The 20,506-nt window shown below is 38.7% G+C and overlaps 1 protein-coding gene across 2 annotated transcripts; it reads left to right on the top strand.

The window, feature by feature from the left end:
* Positions 1-925: 925 nt before the first annotated feature.
* On the top strand, positions 926-18,013 carry LOC306884796 (voltage-dependent calcium channel gamma-7 subunit-like; the record flags this gene model as incomplete). 2 transcript variants are annotated; one of them, XM_079440992.1, is made up of 6 exons in its annotated part: positions 926-1,121; positions 7,422-7,508; positions 8,033-8,173; positions 15,997-16,142; positions 17,558-17,789; positions 17,961-18,013. In XM_079440992.1, the coding sequence occupies 6 exons, from the start codon at positions 926-928 to the stop codon at positions 18,011-18,013; spliced, it is 855 nt and encodes a 284-aa protein (XP_079297118.1). The 2 variants fall into 2 exon arrangements, with proteins under 2 accessions (XP_079297118.1, XP_079297117.1); XM_079440991.1 differs by having other exon boundaries at positions 17,558-18,013.
* Positions 18,014-20,506: the final 2,493 nt, after the last annotated feature.

Consider the following 20,506-nt stretch of genomic DNA (forward strand, 5'->3'; position numbering starts at 1 on the left):
CCAGAACCATAAGTTGTTGAACAATTGCTATGAATAAATCTAAGTAGAATTAATTTTTAATAGTTGAAAATATTAGTTTTTATAAACATAAGTCGATTGACTCTTCAAAAGGTAAGTAGCAACATTATTAAAAACAAATAGCAGTTAATTTATCTGCTCAGTTTTTCAGTTGCAACACAAAGCTCATCAGTTTAGTTTCTTAGGGAACGCACTTAGAGATGGGGTAGAATTGCCTATGCAATTTTATGTGCTATTTTAACATGTTTACCTGTTTATTTTGTTTATTTATGTGATGAAACCTACATATTTCACCCAGGACATACACAATAATTTAAATGTTTGGTGTTGGTATGATTTGTTTTTGTGTTAATGTTTATGAAAATCTCTCACCAAGGCTGCATTTATTTGATCAAAAATACAGCAAAAACCGTAATATTGTGGAATATCATTACAATTTTAAATAACTGTTTTCTTTTTGCATATATATTAAATTGTAATTTATTCCTGGGCTGCAAAGCTGAATTTTCAGCAGGCATTACTTTGTCTTCAGTGTAACATGCTCCTTCAGAAATCATTCTAATATGTTGATTTGATATTAAAGAAACATTTCTTCTTCTTATATTATTATTAGAGTTATATATTTTTGTGGAAACCAAGAAACATTTATTTTCAGGATTTTTTTATATGTATAATACAAATCTTTTGTAACATAAATGTATTTAATGCCACTTTTGATCGATTGAATGCATCCTTGGTGAATAACAGTTTTTGTTTTTAATCTTACTGACCCTAAAATTGGAATATTAGTGCATCTAGAAACAGTCCAGAACACCCTTGCAACCACAGCAGTTCCCTGGCAACCATCCACAATAAATGAAATTATATTTTATTTATTTATGCATATTCTTCTCTCCCGCCTTTCTAGATGAGTTCATTTAGCACCAGGGCGCTGACGCTCCTGTCGTCTGTGTTTGGGGCGTGCGGGTTACTCCTGGTGGGTGTGGCTGTGTCGACGGACTACTGGCTGTTAATGGAAGAAGGCATTGTCCTGCAGCAGAACCAGACCACAGAGGTGAAGATGGCTCTGCATTCTGGACTCTGGAGGGTCTGTTTTGTGGCTGGTAGGTCCCATTACTGATGGTTCTGCATCGTCATCTATCGCTGACCAGTTTGTTGCTGAGACAGATGCCTGATTAAAAAATCAAACGCCAGTTGATTGCGGTGTCACACTGTTTTGCATCGCTTTGTCTTGAGTTTGACTCCTGCATCAGGTGTTACACGCAGGTCCACAGTTGAATCCCTGTGCATCGGTGTATCATTAGAAGACAGCGTCTTGGTTAAGTCGTGGTTTATTTGCGTCCTGCTGTGTTATGCAGCTGGTATTCTTTGTCCCTGCACTGCACTGGTGTGGCATCCTATTGCATCACCCTCCCAAATCATGCCAAACATTGAAACAGGAACTAGTCAGACTGTGTGGGCAAATGGCTGCGAGATGGCAAATCAGTAACCACATCAAATTCCTAGGCTAATAAAAGATGCAGTGAAACATGCATTTTTTGTTTTTGCTTATGGAACATTGCATTTTTATGTTGCTTTGCATTGCATGCTGGTTTGTTTTCATGACACTGACAGAAAGTGCTGAGGTGGACTGAAACGATGCCATACCAGTTGGCTGCGAATGGCTGACTAAGAGAAGTGTGAAGATGATGTCACCTTGTTTCTAGCTTAACCAGTCCTGGTATTTTGTTTGTCTGTATGTGGGAGTTTGATAAATCACTACAGGAAGACTCTTCGCCAATTAGGTGTGTTGTATGTATAATCTGTATACTTTTCATGTGTCCAGAGAGCATATGATTTATGTGTGCTCAAACAGGATCTAGTTTTTTATATGTGTGTGCCGAGAGGGAGGTCTGATGTGCCCTGCTTTCATGCACGACTTGCAGAAGTGTCATGTACATTCAGATTTTTGATCTTACAAGTATCTTTGAAAACTACATTTAATAAAGTTAAAATAATTAAAATGACTTCAAGTATTTTGTCTAAAAAAAGGGTTTTCAAAAGGGAAAGAAAGGTTGATTGGTCAATTATTTAATGTAATTGTCATAATATCAACATTTTTCACACAATATGCATACATTAAATTACCATAGTAGCCTTTATATTTCAGGAAGGGAGGCATATATTTGGGGGATCCTTTGGGGAGGATATATATATATATATATATATATATATATATGTATATATATATGTATATGTATATGTATATATATGTATATATATGTGTATATATATATATATGTATATATATGTGTGTATATATATATATATATATATATATATATATATATATATATATATATATATACATATACATATACATATACTGCCCTCCAAAAGTTTGGAAACGCCCTAGAAAAGTGGGGTTTTGGACAATATTGGCATGAATCCTTTTTAATTTGTGATAATTTTGCACCGATAAGGGACAACACAAACTACAAAAACATATTTTATTACATAAGTTTATACATAGAAAAAAACTAAAATTTTCGATTCATCAAAATATCCACCATTAGCAGCTATTACAGCTCTGCATAATCTGGGCATCTGAGCTGTCAGTTTATTGAAACATTGACTTTGAATTGGCAATCAATTGTTGACGCTACAGTATTAAGGTGTGCTGACTCAAAAATCTTTTAAAAACCTGGGCCAAGTTTAAACCAGTAACCATCACAGCTGGCAAAGGGGCATGTCTGACTTTGACATGTATATATTGCCATTATTATGTTTTATTGCTGGTCTTCAATGATGACATGTATATATTGCCATTATTATGTTTTATTGCTGGTCTTCAATGATAATGTCAAGTTACTTTAATGTATTTGCACCAAAAAATTATAAGGATTTATGCTGATATCGTCCAAAACCACACTTTGCCAGGGCTGTGTATATATATATATTGTGACGAGTCGGCTGCCTCCCCCCTGTCCATCATCACCACCCCGTCCCATATTCGCCGCCCTTCACCAGGCTCCCGACAGGAGTGGGTGTGTGAGAGAGGAGGGGCGCTGAAACAGCCAGGGCTGGCGGCGTGTGATGAGGCGCACCTGACGTGAATAGAGCCTCATCACCGCCGCCGTTAAATGCCGAACGCGCCTCTCCTCGGGAGACCGGTCTCTCCCCCGTGCATGCACGCTGGTGTCCTCGTGGGTCCAGGAAGGGAGCGTCGAGGAGGACTGCCGCACCCGTTAGGCGGCTGACGGGCCAGGATGCCGGGCCGCCGAATCCCCCAGAAGTGCCGGGATTTCCGAAGATGGACGAAGCCGCGCCAGAGACGCCGCCGCCACTCGCTCCCGGCCCCGAGAGGGGAGCGCGTGCGGCCACCGGACTCCGCCCCTTCCCTGGACCCTTCCCTCCTGAACACTGCCCTCCTACACAGCCCCGCAGCACGACGAGGACACCAGATCCCTGTTTATTTTGGACACTTTTCCCCCTTTGGACACTTTATTTTAATATATTGTTTAATAAAAACCTCTCCGAGGCTTGACGCCACGCCCACTGTGTCTGTCGTTGGCTCCTCCCGCCACAATATATATATACACATACATACATACATACATACATACATACATACATACACTCACCTAAAGGATTATTAGGAACACCATACTAATACTGTGTTTGACCCCCTTTCGCCTTCAGATCTATTGGGTTGAGATCTGGTGACTGTGGGGGCCATTTTAGTACAGTGAACTCATTGTCATGTTCAAGAAACCAATTTGAAATGATTCGAGCTTTGTGACATGGTGCATTATCCTGCTGGAAGTAGCCATCAGAGGATGGGTACATGGTGGTGATAAAGGGATGGACATGGTCAGAAACAATGCTCAGGTAGGCCGTGGCATTTAAACGATGCCCAATTGGCACCAAGGGGCCTAAAGTTTGCCAAGAAAACATCCCCCACACCATTACACCACCACCACCAGCCTGCACAGTGGTAACAAGGCATGATGGATCCATGTTCTCATTCTGTTTACGCCAAATTCTGACTCTACCATCTGAATGTCTCAACAGAAATCGAGACTCATCAGACCAGGCAACATTTTTCCAGTCTTCAACCGTCCAATTTTGGTGAGCTCGTGCAAATTGTAGCCTCTTTTTCCTATTTGTAGTGGAGATGAGTGGTACCCGGTGGGGTCTTCTGCTGTTGTAACCCATCCGCCTCAAAGTTGTGCGTGATGTGGCTTCACAAATGCTTTGCTGCATACCTCGGTTGTAACGAGTGGTTATTTCAGTCAAAGTTGCTCTTCTATCAGCTTGAATCAGTCGGCCCATTCTCCTCTGACCTCTAGCATCAACAAGGCATTTTCGCCCACAGGACTGCCGCATACTGGATGTTTTTCCCTTTTCACACCATTCTTTGTAAACCCTAGAAATGGTTGTGCGGGAAAATCCCAGTAACTGAGCAGATTGTGAAATACTCAGACCGGCCCGTCTGGCACCAACAACCATGCCACGCTCAAAATTGCTTAAATCACCTTTCTTTCCCATTCTAACATTCAGTTTGGAGTTCAGGAGATTGTCTTGACCAGGACCACACCCCTAAATGCATTGAAGCAACTGCCATGTGATTGGTTGATTAGATAATTGCATTAATGAGAAATTGAACACGTGTTCCTAATAATCCTTTAGGTGAGTGTGTGTATATATATATATATGCTCTGTTGGCTGTGGAGTCAAGACATTTGCAAATATGATTAAAAGATGAATATGAGACAAAACTACAGAATGTTACATTTTATTATTAGCTGTTTCAACACATGTTTTACCAAAATAAGAAGAACAGCACTTGTAGAGTTCATCCCACTCATTGATGTGAGCATAAGTATTGGGACAGTTGAACATAAGGCAGATATAAAAGATTAAAAGCTATTATTTAGTTGCAGATCCCTTGCACACAATCACAGCAGTGAGTCTGTGAACCATAGACATCACCAGACTCTTGGTCTCATCCTTTGAAATACTTTTCCCAGCCTTTAATGCAGTCAATTCCAATTGTTGCTTGTTTTGGGGAGTTTCTGCCTTTACTCTCCGCTTCAGCTGGTGAAATTCAAATTCATGTTCAATCAAATTTAAATCTGGAGATTGACTTGGGCAATATAAGACTTTCCATTTCTTTGCCCTTATAAATTCCTTGACTGAACTGGCAGGGTGTTTTGGGTCATTGTCCTGATGCAATATGAAGCACTTCCCAATGAATCTGGTGGCATTTTCTTGAATATTGGTAGGCAAGATGGTTTTGTACAATTCCAAAATTCATTCTGCTACTGTCATCATACATTAAGTTATCAGTAAAGTTGAGAGGGCCTGTTCCAGAGACAGTCATGCATGCCCATGCCATGACACCACCTCCACCATGCTTTACAGATGAGGCTGTATGCTTGGGATCATTTGCAGTTCCTTATTTTTTTCTCCACATTTTTGCTTTCCCATCACTTAGATAAATGTTCATCTTTGTCTCATCGGTCCATAAACACCGTTCCAAAACTCTTCTGGCTCACCTTTGTGCTTTTTTGCAAACTCTAATCTTGCCTTTCTATTTTTGGTGCTGGTCAGAGGTTTGCATCTTGCTGTGTAGCATCTGTAATTCTGTGTCAAAGTCTCCTGAGGACAGTAGATTGAATCAGAATCAGAATGAGCTTTATTGGCCAGGTATGTTTACACATACAAGGAATTTGTTGTAGTGACAGAAGCTCCACAGTGCAACAGAAAGACAGCAACAGGACAGGACACAGATAATAAAATAATAATATCCAAATATCCAAATAGGCAATGTACAAAGCAGCAAAAACACAATATATAATATAGACAACTATGTATGTACAGGTCAAGTATGTGCAAATTAGAAATGAGAAATAAAAATAAATTGTTAAGTGAGTGTGGTGAATGGATAATGTATTATAGTTGTGTGTTCCACGTTTATTGTTGAGTGTTCATGAGATGGATTGCCTGAGGGAAGAAACTGTTTCTGTGTCTGGTCGTTCTGGTGCTCAGAGCTCTGTAGCGTCGACCAGACGGTAACAGTTCAAAGAGGGAGTATGCTGGATGTGAGGGGTCCAGAGTGATTTTACCAGCCCTTTTGCTCACTCTGGATAAGTACAGCTCTTGGAGAGTGGGGAGGGTTGTACCAATGATTCGCTCAGCAGTCCGGACTGCTCTCCGTAGTCTTCTAAGGTCAGATTTGGTTGCTGAGCTGAACCAGGCAATTATTGAAGTGCAGAGGATGGATTCAATGATGGCGGAGTAGAATTGTTTCAGCAGTTTATTCTGAAGGGTTTCCGTGATGATGGTGTAAAAAGCGGAGCTGAAGTCCACAAACAGGATCCTCACATAAGTCCCTGGCCTGTCCAGATGCTGCAGGGTGAAGTGCAGTTCCATATTGACTGCATCATCCACAGATTGTCAGAGCATCACCCCAGCTTTCTGGAAGTTGTTGGTGATTTTACAGACACGTCTTTTAGGGTTCATTTTCACAGCTTTTATGATTTGTCTATCATCAACTACTGTTGTTTTCTCAGCCGATCAGGTCGTTGTTGGTTGCTGGTGTCGCTGGTGGTTTCCAAACTCTTGATTTCTCCATGCCCTTTGCTTTTGCTATAGCTCTAATTGACTTCTTCTTTTCTTTTAGCATCCAAATTGCTTGCTTTTCTCTCAAAGTCAGCTTCCTCATCTTCATCCTGATTTGTGTCATCATCGAATGCAAGATTCAGAATGCAGAAGTAATGTATATAACTGATACGACATTCCCTGCTTTTAATATCTGAAGAATTAATGCAACAGGACACAGCTGATCACTTAGAAAGACCTGAGAGGCAACTGTTCCAATACTTATGCTCACATCAGATAGGGGGATGAAACTCTAAAAGTGCTGAACTTCTTAGCTGGTAAAACATGTATGTGTTGAAACGGCTAATAATAAAATGTGACATTCTGTAGTTTTGTCTCATATTCATCTTTTATTCATATTTGTAAATGTCTTGACTCCACAGCCAACAGAGCAATTTTGTCTTTACTGTTCCAATACTTTTGGAGAGCACTGTGTGTGTGTGTATGTGTATATATATATATTAGACTGTCAAAAGATCCACTGGTGCAAAAAAAATGCATGATGCTTCTGACTAAGTGCAGTGTATACGTGTAACGCATGTGAGTTTGTGAGTTTTCTCACCTCTCTTCTCAGTGTTTGAACCAAAATCATTGCTGTGTTTCTCTCTGTTTGTCCCTGTCTCCCCTACTGTCATTGTCAATCTCTGTCCCACTCTGCCTCTACACTCTATCTGTCTCTCTTTGTGTCCCTGTCTCTCTCTTTCTCTGTCTCTCTTTGTTCCCCTGTCTGTCTCTCTCTGTCTCTCCTTCTATCTCAGGGCCAGAGAAGGGGAGATGTGTGGCATCTGAATACTTCACCGAGCCAGAAATAGAGATCACTACTGAGAACACAGCCAATATACTGAGTAAGAAATTTAATGCAAAATGGAAAAATCAAGGTGAATGGTAATATATAATAATATTATATTATATTATTAAATATATAAATATCTATTTTTTTTATTTTCATGCGCTCCTAATTTTTTTAAATCATTTCTACATTTCTATTTTTAAATCATTGAAATAGTAATTTCTAGTCTTTAGTCTTTTGTTGTGACAATAATTTTTATATGAACAATTTAAAGATTTTCAATATAATATGACACCCAAAAAAATACATGTATAATAATTATACAATTATATTATATTATAGTATATTATAATATATTATATTATTTAAATGTATATATTACCCAAAAAATATATTACAATTTTTTTAGGTGCTGTAACTGATAAGGTGTTTTTAATCTCCCTTTAGTTTGACAGTTTTAATACAATTATTATTGTACAATTATTTATCAATACTAAAAAAAGGTTATAAATAGTTTCAGATGAAGCATGTCACCTTTGACTCAATGATTTTGGGGGACTATTTTTCTGTCTCTGTTAGAAATGGTCAGGACAGCCACCCCGTTTCCTATGGTCTCACTCCTCTTTGTCTTCACGGCCTTTGTCATAAGCAACATCGGCCACATCCGTCCCCAGCGCACCATCCTGGCCTTCGTCTCTGGAATCTTCTTCATCTTATCAGGTAAGGTATATTGAAATATAGTGTGTGAAAGTCTGCCAAATAAGTTCTTTATTCTCATCATGTTTCTCATTTTTGCGGCCCATAGTTGTGTATCGGCTTACAAACTCTAGATTAGATGCTGTTTGTTGATATCCAGCTTCAGTGGTGAGCCTGGTATTTCTCCACAACTGCGTCCGAAATCAGGCTGAGAATCCCACTGAGAGGCTTGCATATTTAATGAATGGTGTTCCCGATACCCATCTATGGTAATGTGTGGGACACATTATCCATTAAAATGCTCCTTTTTTCTCACAAACAGTAATTAATAACAGCGGTCTCTTTGATCAAGTCAACAGAGCTGTGCCTAACAGCTGTCATTTGCATTCGGCTAATAGAAACAGATTGTCAAGAATGTCAAAGTGTGTTTAGATTTGACTAATTTGCATGCAAAGTATGTCTTAAAACAAATCTGGTGTGCATGAATGTTCTGAAAGAAATCTTGAAGCATAAGGCTAAATACTGTACATAACAGATATATAGGGCTGGATTGATACCAAAATAATAATGCCATTTAATTGCTAATTTTCTCAAGGTGTACCAGTAGTCAAGTCAAGTCACCTGTATTTATATAGCACTTTTAACAATACAAATTGTGTCAAAGCACTTAACAGTATCAAATTGGAGGATAGAGTGTCAGTAATGTATAATAGTATATTTCAGTTAAAGGCATTTCATTATTGAATTCAGAGATGTCATTGTCTAGCTCAGTTTAGTTTAAATAGTATCTGTTAAATCAAATTGACGATAATCGCTAGAAATTAAGTGTCCCCAACTGAGCAAGCCAGAGGCGACAGTGGCAAGGAACCAAAACTCCCTCTGGGACAGAATGGAGAAAAAAACCTTGGGAGAAACCAGGCTCAGTCGGGGGGCCAGTTCTCCTCTGGCCAGGATATTATTGTTTATTTATTGTTTACTTATTGTTTTAATTAAAATTTTAAATGTATAATTGTATTATATTTCTATTTTTATATTGTTGCAATTTCTAACAATAATAGTATTATGTAGTTAGGTATTTTATTATATTTTTAGTTATTTTCGTTTATTTTTAGTTTTATTGTATTTTAAGTCGAGGTCTTCACTGGGGATATGTCCCCGGGGCTCATCCAGGTGTCCGGCCTCCGCCGACGATCAGGGCCGCAGACATAATCTCCCGGCGCCGATCCACCATCTGATCCGGACACGGACTGAGAAACTGAATATGAAAGAAACAATCAAATATCAAGAGACAAATATTAGCGTAGATGCCATTCTTCTTACGATGTAACGAGTACATTGTGTGTTATGAGGAGTGTTCCCGGTTCCGGTAACAATCCTTTAACGGATTTGAATAATAGAAGTGTATTAGTGTGTCATGTGTAAAACAGGTTAAAGAAATGTGTCTTTAATCTAGATTTAAACTGACAGAGTGTGTCTGCCTCCCGCACAGTGTTAGGTAGATTGTTCCAGAGTTTGGGCGCTAAATAGGAAAAGGATCTGCCGCCCGCAGTTGATTATCCAACGGCGAGTTTGAGTTTAGAGACCGCAGCAGACATGGAGGACTATAATGTGATAAGAGCTCGCTCAAGTACTGAGGAGCTAAGCCATTCAGGGCTTTGTACGTAATTAACAAGATTTTAAAATCTATACGATGTTTGATAGGGAGCCAGTACAGTGTTGACAGAACCAGGCTAATATGGTCATAGTACGAACTCTAGCTGCTACATTTTAGACTAACTGTAGTTTGTTGATCAAGCGTGCAGAACAACCAACCAGTAAAGCATTACAATAGTCTAACCTTGAGGTCATAAACGCATGAATTAGCATTTCTGCATTTGCTGTTGAGAGCATAGGTCGCAATTTAGAGATGTTTTTGAGATGGAAAAATGCAGTTTTACAGATGCTAGAAACATGGCTTTCAAATGAAAGATTGCTATCAAACAGCACACCTAGGTTCCTAACTGATGAAGAAGAATTGACCGAGCAGCTGTCAAGTGTTAGATAGTGTTTTAGGTTATTACATGTGGGGTTTTTAGGTCCGATAATTAACACCTCTGTTTTTTCAGAATTTAACTGTAAGAAGTTACTTGTCATCCATTTTTTTTTTTATTTCGACTATGCATTCCGTTAGTTTCTCAATTTGGTGTGTTTCACTGGGCTGTGAAGAAATATAGAGCTGAGTATCATCAGCATAACAGTGAAAGCTAACACCATGTCTCCTGATAATATCTCCTAAGGGTAACATGTAAAGCATGAAAAGTTACGGCCCTAGTACTGAGCCTTGAGGTACTCCATATGGCACTTGTGATCGATATGATACCTCTTCATTCACTGCTACAAACTGATGGCGGTCAGATAAGTATGATTTGAACCATGCTAAGGCACTTCCACTAATGCCAACAAAGTGTTCTAGTCTATTTAAAAGAATGTTGTGGTCGATATTGTCGAACGCAGAGCTAAGATCCAGTAGAACTAATAAAGAGATACAACCACGATCAGATGATAGAAGCAGGTAATTTGTAACTCTAATGAGAGCAGTCTCTGTACTATGAAACGGTCTAAATCCTGACTGGAATTCCTTACAGATACCATTTTTCTTTAAGAAGGAATATAATTGTGAGGATACTACCTTTTTTAGTATCTTTGACAGAAAGGGGAGATTTGAGATCGGTCTGTAATTAACTAGATCGTTGTGGTCAAGTTGTGTTTTTTTTAATGAGAGGCTTAATTTGAAGGTTTTGGGGACATATCCTAATGACAATTATGAATTAATAATAGCCAAAAGAGGATCTATGACTTCTGGAAGCAGCCATTTTAGTAGTTTAGATGGAATAGGGCCTAACATACATGTTGTTGGTTTAGATGATTTAACAAGTTTATACAATTCTTCCTCTCCTATAGTAGAGAATGAGTGAAATTGTTCCTCAGGGGATCTATAGTGCACTATCTGATGCGATACTGTAGCTGACGGCTGCATGGTTACAATTTCATCTCTGATAGTATCGATCTTGGAAGTAAAGTAGTTCATAAAGTCATTACTGCTGTTCTCTTGTGAAATGCCAACACCTGTTGCTTTATTTTTCGTTAATTTAGTGACTGTATTGAATAAATACCGGGGGTTATGTTTGTTTTCTTCTAGAAGAGACGAAAAGTAATCAGATCTAGCAGTTTTAAATGCTTTTCTGTAGTATAGGGTACTTTCCCGCCAAGCTATAATAATACCTCTAGTTTTGTTTTCCTCCAGCTGCGCTCCATTTTCCGGGCTGCTCTCTTTCGGGTGCGAGTGTGCTCATTATACCACGGAGTCAGACTGTTTTCTTTGATCTTTCTTAAGCGTAAAGGAGCAACTGTATCTAAAGTGCTAGAAAAGAGCGAGTCCATAGTTTCTGTTACATCAACAAATTTTTCTGCCCTGTTGGATATACTGAGGAATTGAGATAAATCAGGAAGATTACTTACAAAGCAGTCTTTTGTGGTAGTAGTGATGGTTCTACCATACTTGTAACAAGGAGTAGAATTTACAGTTTTAGCTATATGGAGTTTACACAAGACTAGATAATGATCCGAGATATCATCGCTTTGCTGCAGAATTTCAACACCACTAACATCAATTCCATGTGACAGTATTAAATCTAGAGTATGATTTTGACAATGAGTAGGTCCTGAAACGTGTCGTCTAACCCCAATAGAGTTCAGCATGTCTATGAATGCTGATCCTAATGCATCTTTTTCATTATCGACATGGATATTAAAATCGCCAACAATTAAGACTTTATATGCAGCCAGTACTAACTCAGATAGAAAATCAGCAAATTCTTTAATAAAGTCTGTGTGGTGCCCTGGTGGCCTGTAAACAGTAGCCAGTACAAACATCACGAGGGATTTATCACTAACAGGTGTTTCTCTAGATAATGTTATACGCAGTGCCATAATTTCAAAGGAGTCATACTTAAAGCCTGCCTTCTGAGAAATACTGAGAATATTGCTATAAATTGTAGCAACACCTCCCCCTTTACCTTTTGGACGTGGCTCATTTTTATAGCAGTAATCTTGGGGGGTAGACTCATTTAAGGTAATGTATTCATCTGGTTTTAGCCATGTTTCTGTCAAACAGAGCAAATCTAGGTTATGATCATTGATCAAATCATTTACAAAAAGTGCTTTTGTAGAAAGGGACCTGATATTCAGTAAGCCAAGTTTTATCAAACTTGATCATACCTCTTTAACATTATTTTTAGTGATCTCCGACTGGCGAAGTCTAACATCATTAGTGCCGACGTGGATAACAAATCTTACTGAATTTACGTTTAGCATTACCCAGCACTTTTAAATTTGACAAGATGTCAGGTGCTCTGGCTCCCGATAAACATTGGACTATGGTGACTGGTGTCTCTATTTTCATATTTCGTACAACAGAATCGCCAATAACAAGAGCACTTAAATCAGGTTTCTCAGTGGGTGCATCACTGAGTGGGGAGAACCTGTTTGATGTTCTGATTGGAACGGAAGAGTGGTGTTTTGACCCGCGACTAGGCCGCCTTACAGTCACCCAGTTGCCCTGCTGCATGGGCTCTAATGCCAGAACCGAACAATGTACAGGACTCCCTGAGCTAGTCGCATCCAAGGCCATATCTACAGCCCTCACATTCTTACTATTGTCAACTAAAGTTTGGATGCGTGTCTCTAGTTCTAAAATCTTCTCTGTCAGCCTAACTATATCCCTGCATTTATCACATGTGAATTCCTCATCGCCGACAGAGATAGATAAACTGTACATGTGGCAAGCAGTGCAAACAACAATAGCAGGAGAAGAAGCCATTACTCACCGTGATTGATGAATGATACCAACTTAACTTACCACTGTTGTTTGATGAACTCGTGAAAAACGGAGCGAGGAAAAACAACAACAATAGGCGCAAATAGAAACGCGAATGGAACCACGAGTAACAAGCTAACCGGCTAACGAATGCTAGCGCGCTGCACTCACGGTTTTAAAAGCGAACGATCAAATTAGTTAGATTAGTTTGATAGATAATACCAGAAATATGGTGGGAATTAAGTTATATATTATCACTTTAAACAACAGAGAGTGAAAGTAATGGCGCTTTTCCACTACATAGTACGACACGGCACGGTTCAGTACAGCTCACTTTTGCCGGGTTTTCCACTGGGAACAGTACCTGGTACATTTTTTAGTACCACCTCAGCTGAGGTTCCAAGCGAGCCGTACTGTTACCAAAACATGACGTTTAAACTCTGCTGATCACTGATTGACCAGAGAAAATCGTCACTGCCTGCGTCATTGAACCTTCAGCACGAGACACAACAGACCCGCTAGATTTAAATCAGCACAGCCAGCGAAGGATCGAACGCAACTGTTTTGAATGAGCACACCTTTTTTAAACATTTCATTGTCTGTTGAGGAAGTATGAAAAAAGAAATATGTCAGTTTGCCATTACAGGAATAAACAACATTTTAAAATATATTAAAAGAGAAAGTATCTCTTTTAAATTGTAATAATATTAACAATTTTACACTGTATTACTGCAATATTAAACAATATTTCTGCATTTGTGATTAAATAAATGCTACAGTAATGTGAATTATATAATTGATCATTGTCCCAGGTAATTGATTTCGTACGTCTTTTTTAATTTAATTGATCTCGTCTCACTCATCGCTTTTTTCTTCTCGCATGATGCGATAATTTCAACTCAATAACTTTGAGTTTAAATTGCTATATTCACTATACAGCATAGTCTCGCATAACTTATTGCTTAATTGCAGCACTTGATTTGCACTTCTACGTGAGACCATTTACACTCCGATCAAAACAATCAACATTTGCTAATTAGAATACAGTAAATCATTGAGTGGCTGTTAAAATCTAATTTGCCTCACCGTCTTCATTAGATGCCAGAAAATGAACAAAGAGGCAAAAGCAAGGAGTCAGCAGCAGTGGGGGAGTGGAGAATCAGCAAAGCCCCTCAATCGTTTGCACAAAAGCCAGGTCAACATGTCCCATGCATTGCAGTCGATGCGGTTTAATAATAATGGATTCTGTAGTACGACTGCAGATTCCTGTGGCAGCACAGTCCAGCGCTGTGCCGTGTAGCGCTGCATCAGGTGCTAATGTTACATTTAGCTCAGCATTTTGTACTACAGAATTATTAATAAAGCACAAGACGCCACAACAGCGCTGTTGCAAAATGCTGAACACAGACATGCACAACACTGCAAAAAAAAAACAATAACGCAGTCTGTGATGTTCCAAACTGTAGTATACAGTAGTTTACTATGGTATAGAAGCAGGTAGAGCCAATCTTTATTTATCCTACTTGTGCTTGGTTGTTTGGGAATATATGCCCTAGTGTGACACAGCAGTTTAATATCCAATGTCTTGCATTTGTAATGCGAAAAGGAAATATGTAAGCACATTCCTTGTCGGTATTCGCAGCATAGACAGCTGGCAGTGACAGACTGCGATTAATGTGTTTGATTATGCCAGAGGCTTTCCTTACCGCTGTCTCCCCCTCTCTCTTTTTTTCTCCTGCACTCCACAATTACAGCAGCAGAGCTTTCTCCATCACAACACAGCAACATTTGAGCATGCTATAAATGTTAATGTTTCATCTAGATATTTACAAGGCATATTTGTTTCTTTCGTTTGTCATTTTCATTGAATGCTTTTAGGCTCCTTTGTGTGCATATAATAGTTTCCCCCTTTTGTAATGTAAAAGTGATACCACAAATTATGTAACTTGTTGAGAAAAAGTGTGCTATTAATGTGTGAAGTATGACTAAAAAAACCCCATACACATTAGAAACCGCATACAGTAGCGATGTCCTGGCTGACTTTTCTCCTAGTAAACCAGTGAGTATCACCTAGCAACCACATAGTTATCACCCATACCACCCATGCAACCACAGAGCAATACACAAACTACTATTTTTAACACCTTAGTAGCCACAAACTTTGAATGGGAACGCTCAATTTCTTTAGATAATGTTTCTTGCAATCAATCAATCAATAAAAATTTAACTCAACCAGCATAAACCAGGTTTTATAGGGGTTTACAGCAATGTTCAACAGGTCAGACTGGAGGTCCAGCTAAACACAAGCTTGGTCAGACTGGGAAACCATCTTGAATGAGCTTAGACCAGTTTAAACCATCTAAGACTAGAGCCTGGTCAGGCTAGGAGTTCAGCAAAACTGGTCGGGCTGTGAAACCACCTTAAACCTATGCTATGCTGAAAATTCTTTATTTAATTTGGTGTTTCTAGTCAAAAATGACTGGCCTTTCTTGTAAATCTCTTATAATGCTATATTATTACCGTGGATTCAATCTTTTTGTCAAAATGTTTTCTTTTAGTTAGCAGAGGTTTTGTATTTCTTTTTGGTACTGACTGATCACAGGCATCACTGATCTGAGCTTATGCATCTCAGTTTTTGAGTGAAAAAAGCCTTATTTGTTGATAATTTTGGCAATATGAATTAAAAAACTGAGATGTATAAGCAATCAGCCAGTTTGAAAAAAAGAACAACAAAATGTGTGCTAATTGATAGAAAACAAGTTGATAAAAAGATTGAGTCCAATATTGAGTAATAATATAGAATAACACGTATAAGCAATTTTTGACAGGGAACACTACAAGTGTAACAAGTTTTTTTTTGTTATTGCTGTGTAGGTAGGTTTTTGTCCAGTACAATCTGGTTAATTAGCATGAGGGTTAAACCAGTTTGGTTTTATGATTTACCACTTTTCTGTCATGATTTACTGTTTTACCCTCTTTTATTCTCTCTCAGGTTTGAGTTTAGTTGTTGGTCTGGTGCTGTATATCTCCAGTATCAATGATGAAGTGATGAACAGGCCTCGGGAGCCGGAGCAGTTCTTTCACTACCACTACGGCTGGTCGTTTGCCTTTGCTGCCAGCTCCTTCCTGCTCAAAGAGGTCAGTCACAGAGCCCAGCGACTGTTAACACTTGAGCTGACTGCGTGTGTACTCTTATCACAGAGCTCAGTTCATTAATATGCAGCTGTGTTAACGGCTTTCACTGCTGTTAGCTGCTAAACCAATAGGTCTGCCCTCATCAGTATGCATTAATTTTAGCCTAGCTTTTGCTGGGGTGAAGGCTACACATTTTCGTTATGCTGCATATATGCTAATTAAGTTCAGTGCAGCAATTTGTTAATGTCAGCATCTACTGTCTGCAGTAACCTCAACTTATATTCTTATGATCTATATGCATATACAATAGAGTCCAAAAGTGAGATCATACATAAAAAAACTCAAAATCTAATTTAAGCCTGGACATAGACTAAGTTTTAGGATTAAATTAGTAGTCTTTCGAACTTCTGCCAATTTTGTGCACTGTCATTCAAAAGTTTGGGGCTAAATGTTAAATGTTCTTTGTTTAAATGTTTAGGATTCTTTAAGTGCAAAAAGTTTATATGAAAAAAAAAGCCTTTCATAACAGTTCATTTAGTTTATTCCATCAAACTACACAAATACATTACATTTGAATGGCTTTCAATGCAAAAAATATGCTTTTTGCCCCCATATGGTGTAGTTACTGCTAACTGGGTCATGCTAACCAGCTAAACTTGACCCCTTGGGCAGAGAGCATTTCTAATTGGCTAGTTTTCAGCTATAAAAAAACAAAAAAAACACAAGCTCAACCCCTGACACTTTTTTTGGGATTTTTTACATAGGAATATGACAGAAAGGTGTGATTTCTCAGAAAATCTGTTTGCAGAGATATCTGTTAGGTTGTAGAAACATTAGGGTTCCTGTTAGGTTATGTTAGACTGTAGGAACATTTTATCTGTAATATTTAAAAAAAGACACTCGAATTTGAATTTAAAGAGAGAGTTCACTCAAAAATGAAAATTCTGTCATTAATTACTCACCCTCATGTCATTCCAAACCTTTAAGACATTTAAAGGTTCATCTTCAGAACACAAATTAAGATATTCTTGATAAAATCCATGACCCTGCATGGATACGTCAAAGTCTGACACAGAAGAGAAGAATTGTTGAATAATTGTTGGTTTTTGCATACAAAAAGTATTCTGGTAGCTTCATACCATTACAGTTGAACCAATGATGTCACATGGACTATTTTAACAATGTCTTTACGATCTTTCTGGGCCTTAAACATGGTAGTTGTGTTGCTGTCTATGCAGGGTCAGAAAACTCTTGGATTTCATCAATAATATCTTAATTTGTGTTTCAAAGATGAACAAAGGTCTTACAGGTTTGGAACGACATGAGGATGAGTAATTAACGACAGAATTTTAATTTTTGGGTGAATTAACCCTGTAAACTGAATAATTCTGGTGATTTGACTAGTTTTGTTGTACCAGGGTGCTGGAGTCATGTCCGTCTATCTCTTCATGAAACGCTACGCCGAAGAAGAGATGTACCGGCCCCACCCTGCACTATATCGCCCTCGCCTGTCTGAATGCAGCGACTACAGCGGCCAGTACCTGCACCCCGACTCCTGGCCTCCTCCTCAGCGCGGACGCAGCGGCTCCGAGGTGTCCAGCGACATCTCCATTCAGCTCAACCAGACCCCGCTGCCACCTCCGCCGAAAAGTGGAGGGCCCTCCAATCCACCCTCTTCCTCGGGCCCCTCGTCCGGGGCCAGCTATCACCTCCCACCTGCTTCCTCCTCCTCTTCCTCTTCCTATCCTCACACCATCCACTCCACCCATTCCGGCGGCCACGCCCCTCAGTCCCTCCCAATGGCCATGCCCCCATCCGCAGTCCCGCCCCCTCGCTACCATGCACATATGCGTATGAGCGCCTCCCCGTGTTAGATTTCCTCCGTTTAAGATACTTAAACAACAGAAATATGAGCATAACATTAGATAAGAGGATAAATCTCCAGAGACTATGGGATCAAAAGGGTGCTAAGTTGAAAAGAGGTAGACGAGGAAGCGCTTCACTTACAACTCTGTGCCTGAATGAAGTTTAACAGATTCTCAGAGCGAGATTAATAAGTGAAGGAATAGCATTTATACATATAGAAACAATGTATGGAGAAGAAAGGTACAAACTACTGACTTGCTGAAAATAGTTGAAAACAATTGTATACATATTTAAATTTCTATGTAAAATGTTTAAATCTTATTGCACACCATAACATTTTTCATCCCCTCATACCTCATATGTCATGAGCACGATGAGGCTATTTATACCATTTCTTGTTTATACTAAAGCAAAAAGACACGAATGTGCCCTAAAGGTGGCGGATTTCTATAATTGGTGTCGCAGATTTATTTCAGCAGACAATTTCTGTACATAATGTTTCAAGAACAGTAGTCCTTTAGTGTAGTCCAACATATTTACCTACGTTTTATCATGTGGGCAAAGAAAAGTTGGTGCAGGGGGTTCGATTTGTCCTTTACTATCAATTTGTAATGTTATTAGATTTGTACATCAGGGTAGATGTTCTACAAAGCTGGCTGATGTTTCTTTACTGGGATGTTGTACGCTTGGCCCCACGGCCCTCAATATGCCTTGTGTTTTCTTGTGCTCTCATATTTAAAAAAAATAATGTTTTAAAAACATTTAGCAGTGGTATAGCACGATACAAAAAGGAAACGTTTGAACATTTTAAACATATTTACCATAACCTAGAATGGAGGCTGACTCCTATATGAATTCACTGTTCAGTCATCATCTTAAAAATGCAGCCGTTACTTCTCATTTATTATTGATATTATTACTACAAAGTGTTTATTATACAAGACCGATTGTAAACCTACATATGTGTTATAATGGATGCTATTGTACATCAGTCCTGCAGTGTTTCAGATATGTTTTAGAGTAATGTGGTTAATGAAAAATAACAAATCAACATGAGGGAGAATTTAACCACGCAAAACAAAGAGCTTGAGAGCTTCTGGTATATTACACCATCTACTGGTCATGCAGTATTAGTGCATTAAAACACTGAAGGGCCTTGTCTGAACCACAAGTTGTATGAAATCTGTATTCAATTCATTGCCTAAAATAAGGCAGATGAGTCAGCACTTCCATACCTGGTGCCTGCAGATGCTGCATCGATTGAGCAATGTGTACAGTATGATTATTATACCAATAAATCAGTCCCTTTTCCTAATGCATAAACGTCGACCTTTGTAGAAAAATATCCTTTAATAAATATTAGCTAATAGATATTATTATAATGACCTGTTATGCCCTTAAGACTAAAATTTTAATGCACAGAAGCTTGAGATATTTTCCAGAGTGTTATAACTAATAGAGTTCATTATTGTGTGTAAATAATATTATCATAAATAGTTATAAAATACTAATAGTTATGAAGAACAGGACTGGCTCCTGCTGGATAGTAAAGAAATGCATAGCATAACAATTTATATTATAGCCATATTACAAGTGAAATATGCAGAATTGAAGGTATGATTTATGGAAAATGAAAAGAGTAAGAGGAATGATTTTTGAATCCTAATATTTATTCAAGCATTGCTGGTGGTACAAATTTAGTCTGCTTTTAAGTCTGAAATGTGAATATCTGTTTATGTTTCTTGTCTTTTACTAATAATTGCGTTATGAGCTTTCTGCTCTCTCAGTTCCAGTTGACATTTGTTGTTGTTGCGCTCTACGCTGAGGGTCTGGCTTATAAATATTTACAACCCCTGACAAAAGTCTTGTCGCCTATCCAAGTTGTAGGAACAACAAATAATAACTTGACTTCTAGTTGATCATTTGGAATCAGAAGTGGCTTATATGAATGGCAAAGGCCTCTACGCTTATTTTACCAAAATAAAATCTTATCATGCCTTGATGTTTAATGATTTAATTAGGACAGAAAGGTCAGGCTTTGCTTAGACAAAAGTCTTGTCACATCTTTAAAGGATTCAACCAATCACAGATTAGAGCGTCACCTGTGACAAATACTGTAATTAACACATTCCCAGGTGTGTAGAAGAACCCCAGCACACCCAACCTTCATTTGAAATGCATCCTGACCTCTGACAGCATGCCAAAGATTCTACCACAGACCAAAGTGCTGATCATCAATAGCCTGCTGAGGTGGCAGACATCTTTAATGTATCTAAACGTCAAGTGGAGAGGATAAGAAAAAGATTTGAAGAAACTGGTGAAGTTCATGACAGGCCCAGGTCAGGCAGACCCCGTAAGACAACTGTTCGAGAGGACCGTTTGTTGGTTCGACAGTCCAGGGCCAGCCCTTTTTCAACTGCAGCAGAGCTACATAACAACTGGTCACCAGAAACCCCTGTATCTACAAGAACAGTTTGTCGAATTCTCTCACGCAGTGGTCT

This window comes from Barbus barbus (assembly GCF_936440315.1).
Source record: "Barbus barbus genome assembly, chromosome: 19".
Lineage (NCBI taxonomy): Eukaryota > Metazoa > Chordata > Actinopteri > Cypriniformes > Cyprinidae > Barbus > Barbus barbus.